Here is an 18,109-nt window from a genome sequence, read left to right as displayed (position 1 = left end):
GCATATATAAATCTTACCATATATAGCAAATTTGGATAGGGAATGGAGTTGCAAAACGATGGAGAAAGAGTAATTTATGTAGCATGTTCACAAACCTAAAAATTGCCCCAAATAGTTCCCGGAGAGAGGAGGAAGAAATTGTCATTATCGGTATTGTATATCTTGTAGCAAAGAATTGAAGGTGCTGCTAACTCACAGCAATGCCCCACCCCTGCCAGCAGAAGCCATTAACCTTAGGACCCCCCAGGGCAGTGAAAGGGTGAGCATAACACTAGGGAAATGGTCAGACACTAGATAGTTTGTGTATATGTCATTTTACCTGCATGTAATTGGAGCTGCAAGTGTTAGTATGGTACTAGACTGCTAATAACTCTTTGATTAGGTTTTTACAACTTTACTAAGAAAAAAAAAAAAAAAAGACAACTTTGTATAAGGTATGTTTTTGCCCATAGTGAGAATGTGTGGGAGTTCAAACAACCTACTCTGTAACCTGGTTGCAACAAATTGGTAATTAACTTCTCATAAATAAAAACATGACATTTTGTACTCTCATTAATTAAGGCAACGTCTTCTTACTGAATCTGAAGGCACCCTGAATGCAGTGGTCCCTTGTTGTGTTCATAAGTTTTAAGATGAACATAATTTTCTTAGGTAGCGTCTTTAGATATGGTAATTGTGCATTTCTTGAGGATGTTCGATTTCCTGCATTATCTTTGCAAACTTGCAATACACTGGTTATATTCATTGAACATCTTTGGCTTGTTTAGTTCTAGCAGCAGTTGTCTAACGACCAGGTGATTCTTACCTATGCCATTTTAGCTTTTGGTTAGATTTGTACAAGTGTAGGAACATTTGTAGGTTTGTGAACTCTATCTCTGTTCTATCAGTTTTCTGGCAGGTAATGGTCACAGCAGTCCCTGCTTGTAGCCTCAGTTTTGGCACATACAACTTTAATGTGTTAAACTTTCTCCTAAACATTTATTTTCTTTCCCAGAATTTATATTTTTTGTTCATCTGACATTTACCCCAGGCATTCAGGCTCTTTCAATAGTGATTCAATGGTTGTGTTATCATTGCATTCTTCTACTGATTTGTCTTTGTTTTCGTTCTCACCTATCTAAACAAAAATATGACCTAGGTACAGCTTAGTACATCTTTGCCATTAAGATGTTGTTGTATTTCATTATGAAAAGCATCAGGAAATAAAGCACTCTTGAACTGAAGGACCTGTTGCCCAAGGCAGTACTGATCTCTGCTCCATTTCACCAAAATAACTGAGAATTTTAATGATGCATCAAGTATAGAAAGATAATTGTTGTCACCTGTATCTCCAAAAATTTCCTCTGTTGTAAGCAATGTTCTTTCTACATGCCTGTATTTCATTATGGGGTCTCTGTGCCTGACTGCAGACGGTGTACACCCACTCCGTTAGCTCTGCTCTATGAGGTCTCCTCATGTACTCACCATCTCCACCTTCTTTATTCTTCTTCCTGAGGTGAGAATAACTGCTTTAGAAACAAGAGTCAAGTGATGGCTAGGCCCTTTTAGCTTCGCTCTGTACTCTGCTGAGAACTGTCCCAATCCACCTCATCCATTCCCAAATTGTTCTTTTTCTTTTTTTCTGTTTCTCCATTGATGGGACCTAGGACCTGAAAGCTTTTTAACCCCAAAACAGGTACCACCAAGAAATTATATCTATTCTGATTTACTTGTTACAGTATAGTTCACTTGTTACTTTTACTACAGTGTTGCAGACCACATCTTGATTTTTGCATTTATTTGAAGATTGAAAATTAATAGTTTTGCATTTGTCAAGCTGTATGCTTATTAATTTTCTTCTGTAATATTGTCCATTGATCTTATGAATAATGCCTCTGTAGCAACAGCGCTGTGATTATCATCTTTGTTTAGTCTCTGTGCTATGCTTTTATTTGCAAATTCTTGCAAGATATGAAATCCACTGCAGTTCTTATATTGTTCCAGTACCTGTTGTTTCTTTTCATAGCTGTATTTGTTACATTATAGGAAGTTCTGTGTATTGTACTGATGAAATTTATGACTGAGATTACACAATTCATGCTGCAGGTTTCTCTTCTATGATTCTTGGATATTCTGTTATTTCAATTTTATGAGGACACTTTTTATTCATCAATCTGGTTTGTGTAATTTTGTTTGCTATGCAAACTCCATTTTTTCTTTCAACTTCCTTCCAGTAGTTTTATTCAAGCATTTTGGCTGAGGTTCCAGCCAGAAATCAGTTCTCTATCAGCACACATCCTTTTAAAATTGTAAGGCTGCTTTCTCATCCAGAGATAATTCATAATTTTTCTTGGCCTTTATGTTCTTATCACTCATATGCTTCACTTTTGTAGAGGTCGGTACTCCTCAGATTTCTGCTATAGTTTTATAATTCATTTTCCCTGCTTTGGTCAACTGGAAATTATAAAACACAGCAGGTGTTTCAAAATATCTGTTTTCTTTTATGAAGGATTGGGTTATGGAGCCATGCATCAGCTTAAGTGCAGGTGGACTTCAGCACCGTGTGACAGATGCTGTAAGGCAGCAGATGCAGATGAAGGAAGCCTGAAGCATGTCACGTGAAGGGAGCTGGGTTTGGGTGTGGAATGTGATACTGTCAGTCTCAAGAGATAAGTGGAATTAGCATGCAGAAGACAGTGGAAGAGGATCAGGATGAGGGAGCAATTGTCTCTGGAGGGTGGTGTGTGTTTCCTCTGCTGTGCTCAACCCACAGTAAAGTTAAACATCATCATCGTGTAGTAAATAAGAACCATATTATTAACCTGAGGGTCAGTACTAAGAGAGATTGCCATCACTGATGCAGACACCTGGGGAATCAATTCCATTCATTTTATAAATCAGAACTGAACAGGTCCCAGATTTGTTGGGTTTTTTTCCTAAGATCCAGTGCTTAAGACTTAACTGCATTTTGATTGTTTTCAGGGTAGTTCTCTACAGCGAATCCATCAGGCTGTCAGTGCACATTGTCTTTCACTGAGATTCAGTTCATGTCTACACAAGTAGGCTTAAGCAGTTGCAATTCCCGCACTAGGGCTGTGGGCGAACAACTGAGCTGGTAGGTAGACCCTGGCCAAAGCTGTGCAAGCTGAACAGGATCTGGAAAACTGGTGGACATGACATCGGGAACTGTAGAGCATAAAAAGCTGTGAGAATCTGGCAGAAGTAACAGACAGCACCATGGGCAATAGCTGGACCCCACACACAGGTGATTAAGGCAGAATTATATGAGAAACAGACAAAGTTCACAGGTAATTGGACAGGTGCATTAGAGACCTTTAGGGGTGCAGAATCTTGCAAGGCCAACAGCACCAATATAACCTTATAAATAACACCATATAAAATAGATTTATTATAATCTCATTCATTTTGCCTTCATGTAGCAGATGCTAGAAAGTCTCATAATCCATCTCAGTCCTTACCAGTACTACATGGGGTGTTTATTCATTAGTGTTTTAGTTTGAATCAGAAGCGCAGTTTAGAGGAGAGCCTCCTGATCATTCCCACTGACTGGGAAATCATTACTTACAGTGAGCAGAGATCACGGGACATGAACTGGACTGCTGTCCTATGAAACTAAGCCAAAGTTGGGCTCCAAGAAGGCTCTCTTACTTCTAATGGGAATTCTGTGCAACCACGCTACAACTAGCAGGAAGCAAAACCCACTGAAGTTCTAGATGAGGGGTAGTGCTGTCATCCTAAATATAAGTAGGTGTGGATGTTGGATCCTCAACACTGACCATTTTGCTGTGCAGTTGGGCTGTGCTGCTTGCTAATGAAGACTTATAAAGGTGTTGCCCAACTTCACCTGCTCCTGGGAGATCCCATTCTTCTGTACTGCACTTAGAAAGCTGTATTACCTGCCAGTAGGTGTAACCTTCCTTATCGACAAGTGTCTCCTCAACAGTGTGAGTTATGTTTGTTGTTCAGCTTGTTAGATGCCTGATGTCTGACATACAATTAAATGTAAGGCTGCATTCAGTCCTAAAATACTCAGTCTATGGTCTATGAGTTCTTACTCTTCATTATTTTTCCTGAAGTGGTTTCGGTTTCTCTCTATCAACACACACACTTGCAATAAAAGAAGCAGTTTCTTCACATTTTACCGTGTTGTGGGCAGAGGTATTCTGTGAAAATTCAGTCTTTAACCCCATATGTTCCACAAGAAAAAACATCATTAGATATCCTCAGAAAGAAATGATGAGGATCTCACAGTCCTGGCCTGCTGTTTCTAACAGCTGAATAGTGACAGAAAGCATGTGCTGAACCTAGGAAGAAGTTTATAAAATGATGTGTTTTAAGAATTCCTGAGTTTGTTGAGAAAATGAAAGAGAAATGTTGTTACCATTGTTACCACCACACAAACATATACCTAACTTTCTGTAAGACAGGTCTGCATTATAAAATCATGTTACTGATGTCTTAGCTGTGTAAAATCCTCATCAAAATAATGAGCCAAACATTATTTTTTACTTTTTCTACATTTGAAAAAAAGTACCATTTTATATTTTTACAAAGTTTGTTGGTAGTCTTTTCCTGAAAGACAACTTTTGGGGCTTTCTGGTGTTTTTTTAAAGAATCGTAAAAAAGCAGTATGAAAGAAACTTTCAGCAATTATTAGGATATCATTTCATATCTGTTAAATCTTAATTCTGTTGAAATACTTCATGTCAAACTATTCCAGAATCTGCAATCAATTGTTCTTTTCCAGAAAACTGAAAAGTACTGTTACATCTCATGATAGACTGTTATATTATGCTCTGGTTTGGACATTTCTCTGGTTTGGACATTGCTCTGGACATTTCAATGAGATTTCAATGATAAACTAAAATGCCAAAGATACTTTAACTGTAAAGATAAAAATATTCTACCAATCTGTGCTGCTTATCTTAATTTTTAGTTTCTAGTTGAAAACAATTATGTCAATTTTCAACTTTTTAAAATAAAATCATGGGTCACATTTATTGAGTTATGATTTTACATCATCTGCAAAACGTTGATTTATCATGGAGTCAGATCAAGGGCTCTGGAGGTAAAGAATGTAACCATCATGTATTCTGTGAAAAATCAGAAAGTCCTTGGCCTGGATCTTCTACTGTAGATAAAAAGAACTAGATGCATATTGTCTGAAGCACAGCATCATGCAAATACTTTTGGTGTCAAGCACTGGTGTAAATTAGGCAAGGATAAAATAAGTGAAGTTAATGCAGAATTAAATAAGCTATGTAAATAAGAATTTTAATCTATTGTCACAATTTTTATATCTTAGATATGTAAATGTTCATAAAGTGTTATTTTAGTATATACTATAAATCTATAACATCTTAGCCAATTTTAAGCAAATCAGTTTACTTCTTTTTCTGTGTTTATGTTTTCCATCTATAAAATGCAGCTATACATACATATTTTCTTCAAAATTACAATACTCAAAATATTTTTGAAGACTGAGTTTTCAACTCATCTCTTCAGCATTACTTACTGCTATCTTGTGTAGTAATGACATACATTTTTCATTATGTTGTCATAGTCAGTGCCATTAACATGATCACTATTTTATATCTTCACTTTTTATGCAGAGGTAACTACTATGAATGTGTATTACAATTTACATTCACTATCTCAAAGCCTTGTATGAGAAAGTGGATTGACGTTTCAGAACATTACTCTAACATAAAGTAGGATTATTAGGCTTATTTTATAGCTGGAAAACTGGGACCCAAAGATTGTCAAGATAAATCTAGGTGAGGTGTATCACCATCTTAACCAGTGTACACTAGATTGCATAGGTACCATATATCAGAACTAGGATGGAAACTCAGACCTCGTGGCTTAAATAGAAGTGCTAGGGCATAATTTGCTTTAGCAATTCCAAAATGTACAGCCTGCAGATATTCATTAAATAACTTAAAGACTTTAATTAACAATAGCATTTATTAAAGTGCTTCAAAATGGTAAATGGATCTTTATTTTATTTTTTTGTGAACAGCTAAGATTCAGACAGATTAGTGCAGCATTTCCATTATGGATTTAATATTTCAGTATTTGCTTCTGCAGTATTTAGCATTTTTTCACTGTGCTGATTAAAATCTGTTGTAGATTATAATTATGCTAGTTTTGTCATTCAACCACTCAAAATTGATTTTTAAATCTTTAAGTGGCTTGTACTAGACTTATTTCTCAAAGGGTCTAGAAGTCTGCTTATATTATATCCTTTTGTCATGTTCTCTATAAATGCTAAATCAATGCAAAATTAGTAGATTCCCAGTTCTAAAAAAAACCCCACCTTTTTTTCATAGGAGGAAGAACTAAGGAAAAGTGGAGAAGCCAAATACGCGCACTTGAGTGATGAGCTTCACGTATTAATTGAAGTGTTTGCTCCACCTGGGGAGGCATATTCTCGTATGAGTCACGCCTTGGAAGAAATAAAAAAATTCCTCGTTCCTGTAAGTGGCTTATAGCATTCTTCTGTGACTGGTTATGGTTTTGCTGCATTGAATTTGTGCCTTCTTTAAGCACCTTTAGCTCAAGGTAAAAAAAAAAAGTTCTGTTGAACATTCATCTTTCATTCTTTCATCTTGGGGAGATGCCGAACAGGTCATTAATTGCCACAGTTAATCCCCTGATATATTTTCTAGATGCTTTATTATTTCCATTTGTCATTTTTTTTGCTTTCCTTTCTTGGTTTTAGGAGGGAAGGGTGGATTAATTTTTTTTTCTGGTTGCAGACATTAGTCATTATTATGTGAATACACTTTCAAGGTTTTTGCATATTTAAGCCTGTAAAAACATTTTTGTATATGTAATGATTTATCTAGATATCTTGTTAATGAAGATAATTAATTTCTTGTGGAGTAAACGGCATGAGTGAAACATTCCTCAGACATTTCTGTTCAGACAGCTCGTCATGACTCATACCACAGTTTAGCAATCCTCCATCAGCTAGGAGAGCACAGAAACATATTCCAAAGTTGTGAACCTTTTCAGTTCAATTTATGCTAAATATGTCACTTTCTGAAATATTTACCTTTTTGTCCATTGATTTTCCATCAAACTCTCTGAAATTAATTTTCTCCACATTTATACAGTATTCCATGATATTTTCATGCTTAAAATTTGCCCTAGAATTTAAGCATATGCATAATAAATACTAGGTAAAAGTTGCTTTAGAGATTTGCTAAAATTACGTGAGTTATTATCTGAGGTCTATCCTGAGACTATTTAACACTCTAAAAATGTTCAGAATTTGCATTTCTTAAAAAAAATATAATGGGGTCTTGTTTCTATTTGTGATAAAAAAATGAAGTGCAATAACTGTTCATATCTGTCGATAATAATGGAAAGATTCAATGAATACCTTTTTATTATGAGTAATAGGAAGCCAAGATAAGAGATGTTCAGGTGAGGCATACACGTATTTGCGTGACAGAACTTGAATGTTTTATTTGGTGGGAGCTTCGTGGCGGGGGAAGGGGAGAATACATTACAAGTATAATATTTAAGTACAGTATTTATAATGTTCACAATTTTAGAGCAACTAAATATTTTTTTAAGAATACAAAATAAGTAACTTAAAATCGTTAAAAGTACAAAGCTGGATATTTGTTTTAAATAATAAAGTTTACTGACACCAAGTGAGTGCCCATAAATGAGCTACATTTTAAACAAGCTGACTCTATCTTTCTGATTCTCTCTTTCCATTTCCTTATTATGCTTCCAGTTTGGGAACACTAGCTATAAAAGCTATTTCAAATTCTGGGAAATAACTGTGAGACAAGAAAGCATTTTGTTCATGAATTCTGGCTCTGTGTTGAACATACAATACAAGGGACAAATTAGCTCAGTGTCATAACGTTGGCAATGTAACATGGAATGACATTTTGGCTGCAAGTTAATGGTGAAGATCTGTCAAGCCATAACACTGAAAGAAAATTTATAGTTAAGTAACATGTTCCTGAAAAGTCAGGAATGTTACAGCTAAAAACGGTAACAGGGCCCATTATAAAGATTGCCGGTCTTTGTCCTTTAGATAATCTGTTACCAGTTGTTCGGGACTTTGCCAAACTTTGTTTCTGTAAGAGGTTCCTGTTTAAAGTTATCTTTGTATGTCCTCTTCATTCTGAAAGAGAGCTCCTGCACTATAGCATGATGCAGTGATGATGGCACCCATTCCTGTGCCCACTTGATTTTTAACATCCCTTAGGTATTCTGTCCAGCCTGAGAAAATGCATTCTGGGTGAATAAGGGAGAGAGAGTAGTATATGATGAGAGTGGTGTTAAATTTGTGGCATGTTGGTGTTGTAAATATTCAGCATCTGCGCAAGCATATATTTTGTGTGACACAATATTTATTGATAAGGATTATATGTATTTTCCAGCACAAGTGTAATAGCTACACTGGAGGAAATATAAAAATAGTTTCTTTGTTACAAGATTTTCAACTTGGTTGGCAGTGGCAATAATACTCCAAACAAGTAACAATTGTACTTTATGACTTGTTTGTTAGTTTTATCCCCCCTGCTTCATTTCAGATTTACAACAATTTACAAAGCAATTATTAACTGGCTGGTTACAACATGTGTCAAGGGGTTTATACTCAAAAAGCTTGCACTAAATAATTTCCTTTTGTTCCCTATTTACAACATCTCTTGAATTTGTTTTATGATGCTTTGTTGTTTATAAGACCTAATTTATTGCAGCAGTGAATATTAGAATTGCATGACAGGGATGAAAGCAGTAGAATCTAAGAGAATTATTTATACCAAATCAAGGATGTAATAAACTATTCAAATAAGTTTTCACCTTGATTATGAATTTTGTTAAGTTTCAATGAAATATTGCCCTCAGAAATTACACTGATTGTGTCAGTAAGATAGAAGAATGTTTTTATACTTTATGAGTAAGTTTTAATGAGACTGAATTTTAAAACAAATGCCTAGATAATACTAGAAAAAGAAAATGTAGAATAGGACTGAGGGGGGAAAAAATGAATGTTTATTAACTGAAGCAACATTTTAATGAACAAGTACTTTTGATTTAAATGTGATTACTTAATTTTCACCTTCAACCTTGCCCAAGAATAGTATCAAAATTTTTACTAGTGAAGATTTCACCTCCAAGTGAGGGAGAAACTAAGTACCACTATTTACACCAGCTGTTGCACGTTTCAAAGCTGCAGGCAGCTCAGCCTCAGGTGGTGCATTGGGATCCCTCCAACAGGCATTTCAGTGAATGATTGAGCCCCCAGTGTCTGTAGCCTTCGGTAGTTCACCAACTGACACACTTTTAAAGCCAAGTTCCTTCATTTACTGTCTGCTGCTTCCGTTTTGCAAATGGCTTGAAGTCTGCATGGGAACTGCCTTCAGGAGCTAACTGGTGGATAAGATTTATTTTGCAACTGACTTTGCTAGATCTTTGGTTGTTTTTATGCAAAACTTTGGCTTGGGGAGTGGGGAGGGTGTCATATCCATTTACTAGTTAGATACTGTGCTCCATTTTATTTTGATCTTTACTCTCAATATGAAAACTTAAATATAATCAAAACATGACAGATCAAAAGACCCATGATTAAATAAATAGGGTTAATACCTTGGAGTTTTGAAATACCACTGCCTGCTCCATTTTTTTTGGTAACCTAGTAAAAATAGAAAACAAAATGTGGCCCCCCAAGTCAAGGTTTTAGGGTAAAGATCAAATTTGGAACTGATGTTAACATAATGTAAGTTATCCAGTATTAGCTATGAGGAAAGCACAAACAGTAAGGATGCTTAGGAAGAGGACATGTGTTTTGCAGATTCACCTCTGTGGCCAACACAGATTCAATAAAATATGTAGGTACTTGACTGCCAAGTACTTCTGACCCCAAACTGCCAGGGACGTAGGTGAGATGAGGAACCTAAGGCTGATGTTATGTCTCAGACTCTCTGAATGTATGCAGGGTCAGTGAACTAGAAGGGGAGATGTTTAAAATGGCCAATATGGAGGGGAAATAGCTTAGAAGCTTTTCAGGCTCTGCTAATTTTAAAAGGTTCATAGCTATTAAATGCTGTGAAACTTTCTTCACCATAAATGAGCAATGAAATGCTACATCATTCTTATCGATATGTCTATATCATTCTAATTTACATCCAAACGTACAAATATATTTTCTGGACAAGCTATTATTTCCGTATAGTAAGGGGCTGTACTATCTTTAGGAGTCCTGTGCTTTGTAACACATGCAAAATCTTTTTCTGATAACCATTTTTATCCGTTTAAGCAGAGCATTTTTATTTGACATGATTAGTATCCCTTGGGACAAGGAGGGAAGCAGATACTCATCATTCATTTTATGTGTGAGTGCTCCGTAATAGGGTGCTATTATGTGGAGAGCATGTTGCAGCTGCAGTGACACCGCTGCTTTAAAAAGATTGTTTACAACTGTGCGGTCAGATGATCAGAAATCGAACCAATTACTGCTTTAAGAGCTGCTGTGCAACTTATTTGCATACATTTTCCTAGCCACTTGTATCTGCTTTAAATTGAGGTATATTGGTGCCACTCAAGGACTGGAAATAAACACATGGTTGTTTAATGCAGTCCAGCTGATGGACGTTTACTTGTGATCGTCTGCCTGTATACCTCTGTATATTCTGAGGGTGTTTATCAGATCAGATCAGGTCAGATTCCTTTATTAGGAATTAGTGTGTTGAGGCAGCAGATGAATGCAGGTTTTTATGTTGTTGTTGTTGTTGTGAATTCAGGCTACAAAGTATTCTAGGCTTTCTTGTAAATGCCTAAATTTCTTACCGAGTAGTTAACTTCAATCTTTTTATCTCACCTTGCTCCATACCACTGATTAAAATAATTTTCTTACAATCATTTAAGTAAGTGTTCCAGCATCAGCTCTTCAGTCTTCCTAGCTAAAGATGAAAAATTACTGAAGAAAAGAGCCCTTCAATGAAATAAAAAGTTACTAATTCCATACCGGAAGTTATACATAACAGAAGTATGTATGAAAAAATTGAGATCTGGGGGAAATTGAAAACAAACTTAAATACCAGTTTGTTTCAGTGGGAACAATTAAATAATCTTAGAGTTAAATCCGTTGAAGGTCTTTCTGTAGCTAATGCTTCAAAACAAGTTGGTTTACTTCAAACATACATTTACTGTATGTATAGTAACTCATATATACTACAGACCAAAGTTACTAATGATCTGTTATGCCATGTTGTGCTGGCTATATTGTAGTACATACAGCACACAGTAACAATTTTTTTGTCAAAACACAGTTTTGACTGCTTTATAACAAGTATATGTAGGTATATGACAATTATTTTGCACATTTTTTATTAGCTATCTGAATTTCTTCTGTGCTACAGTATAATTTGAAATCTCTATTTACATACCATTTCACACTCCATGGTTTCGTGATCTTACTTCTGTTTCTAAATAAGCTATATTATTGGGGGGGGGTGGGTTTCAGTCTTTTTACCCTCTTTAAAAGAACCTCAAGCAAAGTATTTCCCTATGACAGTGAACAGTGGCACAGCTCCATCTCTAAAAGACACATCTTTTATACCCGTCAAAGTAAATAATTTATACTTTCTGCAAAGATACTTGCAGTAATAAATAATAACTACAGCAATTATTTAAAAACTGTGATTAGGAAATTATTTGAGCAGCTGTTTCAGTTGTGCTGCATTCTGTTTATGCCACCATGCAACATCTCTGGCAACTTCACACACAGGCTTTGATAGTCAAGAAAAAAAAAAGCAGAGATTCTGCCAAGGTCTAAAATGTCATAGCGCTTTACCTCTTCACAGCTTTTTTCCCTAAACATTACTTATCAAATCAAATTATTACAAATATGTTCAAACACAAGTGTACTCAAGAGAGTTATCATAGCTTGTGGACAGTGATTCTTGACTTTTTACAGACTCCCAAGTTTTCCAATATTGGAGTTTTTCAATACGGGCCAATTGTGCAGCAGAATTTATGTACTTTAAATAATTCATTTTAAGTTTAATGAAAATAACCTGTAAAGCTGTCTCTCAAAGTGAAGGCTTGGGGGTGGAGACATACACTAACATAGCCTTTTTAATTGAAAATTAAACTCCAATATTTCTCAACTGACTGAATTTTTATGTACTTACTAATATACAGCAGAGAGTACCAGTTCTTTCTGCTGTGAAACTATAAAATGGATAGCAACACAAAGAGCACATAATTCCTCAAATGCCTTTAAATTTGTTTTGTGATGAGTGGGTATCCTGTTGGCATGCCAGACCAACAAGTATCTTTTGCCTAGGCTTAGCTCCCCAGCTGCTTCAAGGTGGTATAGCTACTTCACAGACTCATGTGTGCTTTCAGGGTTGATATTCCCACTCTGAGTGGATTAAGACCTTTTTAGATATGCCAGAGACATATTTTGTCTGTGAAAGCAATCCCTTGGTGATCTCTCTCTGTCACAAAAAGGAATCAATATAAAACACAGCCTTACTGCCAGAGCCAGCCCTTTGTTTTGCCTTTCAGATTGACCAGAGACATTAACCTGATTGGGGCTTTTACACTGGCGATTAATCTGAGCATACTGATGAGGCATGGCTGTAGTCTAAAGAAATATTTACAACTTGCTTGGTGAGTCTGTATTCATCAGCAATTTTACAGGCTTGTCTTGCTGCTTCCCCTTGCTAGGCTGTAGGTTTTTCACTGGTGGCAGATCATCAGAAGCAATTATTTGGGTGTAGGTGGTAAAATTCATACAGAGAAATTTGAATCCTACAGTTCCTGGTTTCTTAATAGCAGATTTGTAATAGGTAGCAAGAACTTGGCTATGGTATTGGTACAAACCCCTTCTCCTCAGAGGGACCACCAGACCCTCCTACACATCTGGCATTTCATTTAAGAGCTCTGTGTGTGCGTACAAATTCAGCCAATCATCTCATCAATAAAGATTGAAAGAAAAGGACAATATTGAGGTTATAAACATAAGACTGAAAACAAGGAGATAAGAGTTATTTATTTTGGCTCTTTCAAGGAATTGTTTTTTGGCTTAGCCAGGTTACTTTATCTGTTTCACTTATTTCAACAAAATGGGATTTTTGAGGTTTAATCCATTTGTGGAGGTAGCCTCAGATAAAAAATTTCCTGCTTTAATTCAAATTGAAAAGCATACTGCAGATACTACCAAGGCAGTGTGTTGGGGTTTGGGGTTTGTTTGGGTTTTTGTTTCTTTGTTTGCTTTTAAAAAAAGGGGAAGAGAGAAGTTTTGGTGGCATTTTTAAACTTTTTTTTTTTAATGTAGCAAAGGTCAGCGTAGCCAATTCTGAGGATGCCAAGTTGTGCTTGCTTAGGAATGCATAAAAGAAAAAGGACAAATACAGAGTAATCTTTTCTCTGCTGTGTTCTTTCAGCTTCCAGTAGTCAAAAATTTAATCTTTTCAAAGCTGTATCCAGACCATCTTGCCTTATACCTCTGGTAGATTTTTTTTCTCTTCCCTGAGCTTGTCAAATGCTTTTTTGAACCTTAGTTTTTTGGCCTCAGAAAAACATCATGTGGCAATGAGTTTGACAGTTCAATTATGCAGTGTGTAAAAACGAAAAACCAGAAAGCCCACTTCCTCTTGTTTGCTTTAAAGCAGCTGCTTAACACTTTATGAGTGCCCTCATCTTCCTGCATGGTTAAAAGTAATGGATAATCTTACACCAATCCTCACTCTTACATTGATCTGGATTTGTTTCTTTTCTAAGTCCCATATTTTTTCTTGTACAGAAGCAGAGGTATCTCTGATTATTTGTGTGACATAACCATAACTGTCCTTTGCACATCTTTCTATGTCTTCCTTAGCTTATACCTTTTTTTTTTTGTTGTTGGGATGGGATGTTGAGGATGGCACACTGTAGCCTCATCTCAGTAGTCAAGAAGCAGTACACTAATAAAATGGATCTTCTGTTATTTTATGGTTTAGTGTCAGGTTTTCTTCTATTCTTCCCACTTGCACTGATTTGATGTTTTCCAAATGCTATTTGTCAAAAATCCAGGGCATCTTTCTTGAATGCTAATAACTAATTTAGAGCTATTTACTTTCAGTATTTTACTGTTTATCAATACTTAAGTTTCATTATTTTCATGTGCATTAGTCTGCATTTATCAATACTCAGTTTTTTTCTGCCAGTTTTATTTTTAATAATTGAGTATAATGAGATCTTTCAGCAATTCCTTGAAGTAACCTTTAGATTTTATTGCCCTGAATAACTTTAAATGAAATGCTGTCACTTCACTGTTCAAAGTTTTTTATATAATTTATAAATATTATGAGCAAAACAGATTTTTTTAATCACTCAATAAACTCTTCCCCTCAGAAAACAAAAAAAATTTAAAAACAGCCTAGCTATACTTAATATTCTTCTATAACCAAAGAGAGATTTGTTTATCAGTAAGGTGCTCTCTCTTACCTTTTGACAACTTTTGGTGCCACTGATGAGAGTTTTGATCTCCATCCATAGAGATCTTTAAAAATGAATGTCTCATTTGCTCTGTGCCATGCCATATGACATTTGTCCACAGAATGGACTTCTACAAGACCAGTAACAACAGCTTGAATACTTTCAGTGTGTGCAAATATGAGAAGGTTTCAGTAAGTAAAGGATATGTATTTGGTTATATTCCTGATGTTTTGAAAGGTTTACAGTGTCTTAATGGCAAGGAATACTATGACAAAACTTCATTGGCATGAGAGATTTTTAAAATTAAAAATAAGTTCAAATATTAATTTGAAAAGAAATGATTGTTGACTATGAAAACAGCTTTCTACAGAAAAACAATAACTTTAGTATGGATTTGGTTCAGCCTCAGTAATGAAGGGATGGCAAGAATTTAACAATCTGTATAAAAATCATGAAAAGATGCAGAAGACAAATTAATAGCAATTAAATTTATAAACTAAAAATTCCATATTTAATTGAATGGTTGTGAAGGAAATATGTGGCCAGCAATGCAATGATAATACAAATGAGTTCAAGGAACATTAGAAATAAAAGGAATCCTAAAAAAGACTTCAATCCCTGGAGATGGTAACTTTATCAATGACATTAATGATGCAGAAAAAGCATAATGTTTCCATAAATATCAGTTGTGTAGCTGGAAAAATATAAGACGGTGTAGGTGTATGTTACTGGAATGATGCAATACTTTGCAGTTACTAGTACAGTAATGTTTTTAAGAAAACCTGTTTTGAAAAAAGTCAGGAAACTAGAGAAGAGGTCATAGTGTGCTGGTCTGAGAGCAGTTCTGTGAGAACCAGAGCTAATGAAGGCTGATTTCTAATGTCTTTGTGTCTCGTGTTTGCATTTTTGGGGGGTCAGGTAGGGGGTGTGTTCTCTGTATGAAACTGTTATGTGCTCCAGACATTCACAACTTATTCATTTGTGGGGTTTTTTGGATGACCTTATGTGGGCATTTGCCCTTCAGTAAGGGCACTAACGGGATCTTCCTCACCCTTCTGGATGAGGACTTTCATGAAACTGGAAGGATTGACTCTTTTAGGGCTACAGGACATCTGTCAGGTACAGCTGGAGTTGACCAGTGAGTCAAAAGTTGATTAGGTTAGAATGACAAACAGTGGAATAGAAACGTGGCCAGTAAAAGAAAAACTTGAAGTAGCAGTGTGACTTTGTGGTGGTTATGCTGTGACCAGCCTGACACCAGTCCTTCACTGACTAGTTGGGAAAGATTGCAACTTATAAAAAAATTGAGAAAGGAATCTAGCCACTGCTTTAAATGTTTTTAGGGCTTGATAAAAATAAATTTGTCAACAAATCTGATTTCATATTCAGTGAGAATGTTTGTTGATAAAATTAGTTGTGTTAGTGACACCTGATATTCCTATGAAAATGTTGCTTGTGTGATATGACAGGACTCAAAACTTCTTAATAAGAAAGTTTCCCTAAGTAGGTGTGTCTGTAGCAATTTTCTTAAAGAGCTGGTATGTCAAACTTCTTTGTCTGTCAAACCTGGTTTGTGTATCAAATTTTGAAGATGGAGATTTGCATCTTGATATTAGAATATTTCATTTCAGCATATTTGTCTCTCAACACAGCAGGTTCCTTTGGGTGAGACCTACAGAGGGGCACAGGTGGTGCAGCACTTAACCCTGCAGCAAAATCTGTAGCCATTAAGCAGGTGAGACTTCTTGTGTGAGAGTCGTGCCTCAAAGTGCATCCCCCGCCAGCAGCCCACTTATGCTAACATGCAAAAAATGCTGCAAATTGGGATGCATCTTATATCCTGCCTCCCTGCTAGGTTTAGACACTTTGGAAGCATCAAGATGAGAGACATACCTCCAGATAAGGTAAGCATGAAACTAGAAAAGGATTTTAATAAGAGGAATCATTCTCTGGAGCTGCTCATAGTCTATTGACTACAAAGGGAAACCATTGGTGACTTAGATTAAAGCAAAATGAAACTCTCATGGGTACATAAGCCTTTCTTTAAAAGAAAGTTTATATGAAGCATAATCCTTCTGAAGAGTAACATGATGACACTAGAATCACACTAAAATTACGCTAGTGATCAATTTTGTCCAGAGCTGACTGGCAACCTTACGGACAAAGAGGAATGAGGCAGTCTGGTACTCAAAGCTGTAAATAGGAGTCAGTTGGGAATGATGGGACAGAATCTCACTAGTGAATAGAGGCAGGACTTCGTTCAGAGAGGAAGGCCAAGGATGGATGCAGAAGTCAACAAAAGCATGCTCAAGAAGAAATACCTCATATTTCCTATTTAAATGACTTGAGTTCAATTACTATCTACCTACTTGCTTGCCATTTTCTCTCAGCTGTTTGAAAACTCTTTGATGAATGAAGTTTATCTCTACACTTCTCTACTAACCAAACACAGAAAAAAAATGGAAGTATCTCCTTTAGGCATGCTAGAACAAGATGTGTGTCTGTTGGACACTAACTCAACTTCAGCATAATTTTCATGGCTGCATAACTTGTGAATGACCTGGTGAGTATCAACTTGGTTACAGCACTGTTGAAAAACAGAGTTTTTAGGGCCAGATTGGAGGAATTGAAACATTTTTGGAAGCAGACAGTGTGACAAGCTGGGCAGGGTCTGTGGCTATTTCTGATTAAGGTACATACTTACATTTCTGTTTATAATGGATACTTACCACAGAGTTAGGCTGAGCAAGAAAGTACAAGGAGGAGCTGAAAACAATGGAAAGTCCTTATTTTTCAGAATTTTCCTTTTGATTGTTTCTTTGTTTTTATAAACTGTCTTAAAATTCAAAAGTAAGATATTGACCCTGGACTCTTGATTAGTGTTAAATGAATAGCCATATACTGTCTGAGAATTGTCAGTGGGACAACTGGCAGGGAAACACAGGCAGAAGGTGATTTTTTCCAATCAGTGAGAGCTTCAAAAGCTCACAGAGAACTTTACAGAGAAAAAATATGACTTTTAGACTGACAATTAATAGCTGTTCATTTTTTTCATTATTTGCTTTATGTCATTGTTACTTTTGAGGAAGTGAATAAATAATGCTTTGTTCTAAGCACACTATTTCTGAATCTAGTCACAAGTCCCTAGTTTGTAGGATTTCCTTAGGTGCCAAACACACATGGGCCACCGAGTTAAAACAGACAGGGAAAAGCAGTCAAGAGGTGTAAAATAACAGTAGTTACAGCAGGTTCAGGAAACCAAAGCTATTATCTCAGAGGGACTAAGAAACTCGCCTCAATGTCAAAAAGGGAAATTGCATATGTAACATGGTGCTAAGTTACACAATAAACAGCTATAGTCTCTGCCCAGTCATTATCCTTAAACTGATTGGTTAAAAATCGATGAAAGGAACCAATGCTAAATTAAACAAAGATTTTGCTCTGATTTTCTTTGAGATTTCTTTTCTGGCTATAAACACATCAGAAAGACAGATTGTGCCTTGGGTATTGGCTGTTCTACACTTTTCTGTGTATCTTGCTTTGAAAAGCACTTAACAGATTTACGTCAGTCTGTAAAATGAACTGCATCCAGGGTACGAGCTTGCATACCAAACTGAAAGCAGGTGCAGTTAAAGACAGAGGTGATATA

At 36.0% G+C, this 18,109-nt stretch overlaps 1 protein-coding gene across 5 annotated transcripts in view; it reads left to right on the top strand.

Annotated features, from left to right (window-relative positions):
* The window catches only part of KHDRBS2 (KH RNA binding domain containing, signal transduction associated 2), a 445,746-nt gene that overhangs the window by 206,611 nt on the left and 221,026 nt on the right, over window positions 1-18,109 (top strand). For all 5 annotated transcript variants that reach the window (XR_012628034.1, XR_012628036.1, XR_012628035.1 and 2 more), the window contains exon 4: window positions 6,333-6,479. Coding sequence is in view for 2 of the 5 variants with exons in the window: in XM_074861784.1 (XP_074717885.1) it covers window positions 6,333-6,479 (147 nt within the window). In the remaining 3 variants the exon portion in view is untranslated. The remainder of the gene's footprint in view (window positions 1-6,332; window positions 6,480-18,109) is intronic.

The sequence above is a fragment of the Strix uralensis genome, chromosome 3, assembly GCF_047716275.1.
Source record: "Strix uralensis isolate ZFMK-TIS-50842 chromosome 3, bStrUra1, whole genome shotgun sequence".
Lineage (NCBI taxonomy): Eukaryota > Metazoa > Chordata > Aves > Strigiformes > Strigidae > Strix > Strix uralensis.
The sequence above is the reverse complement of the archived record's forward strand: the minus strand, read 5'-3'. Positions and strand labels throughout refer to the sequence as shown.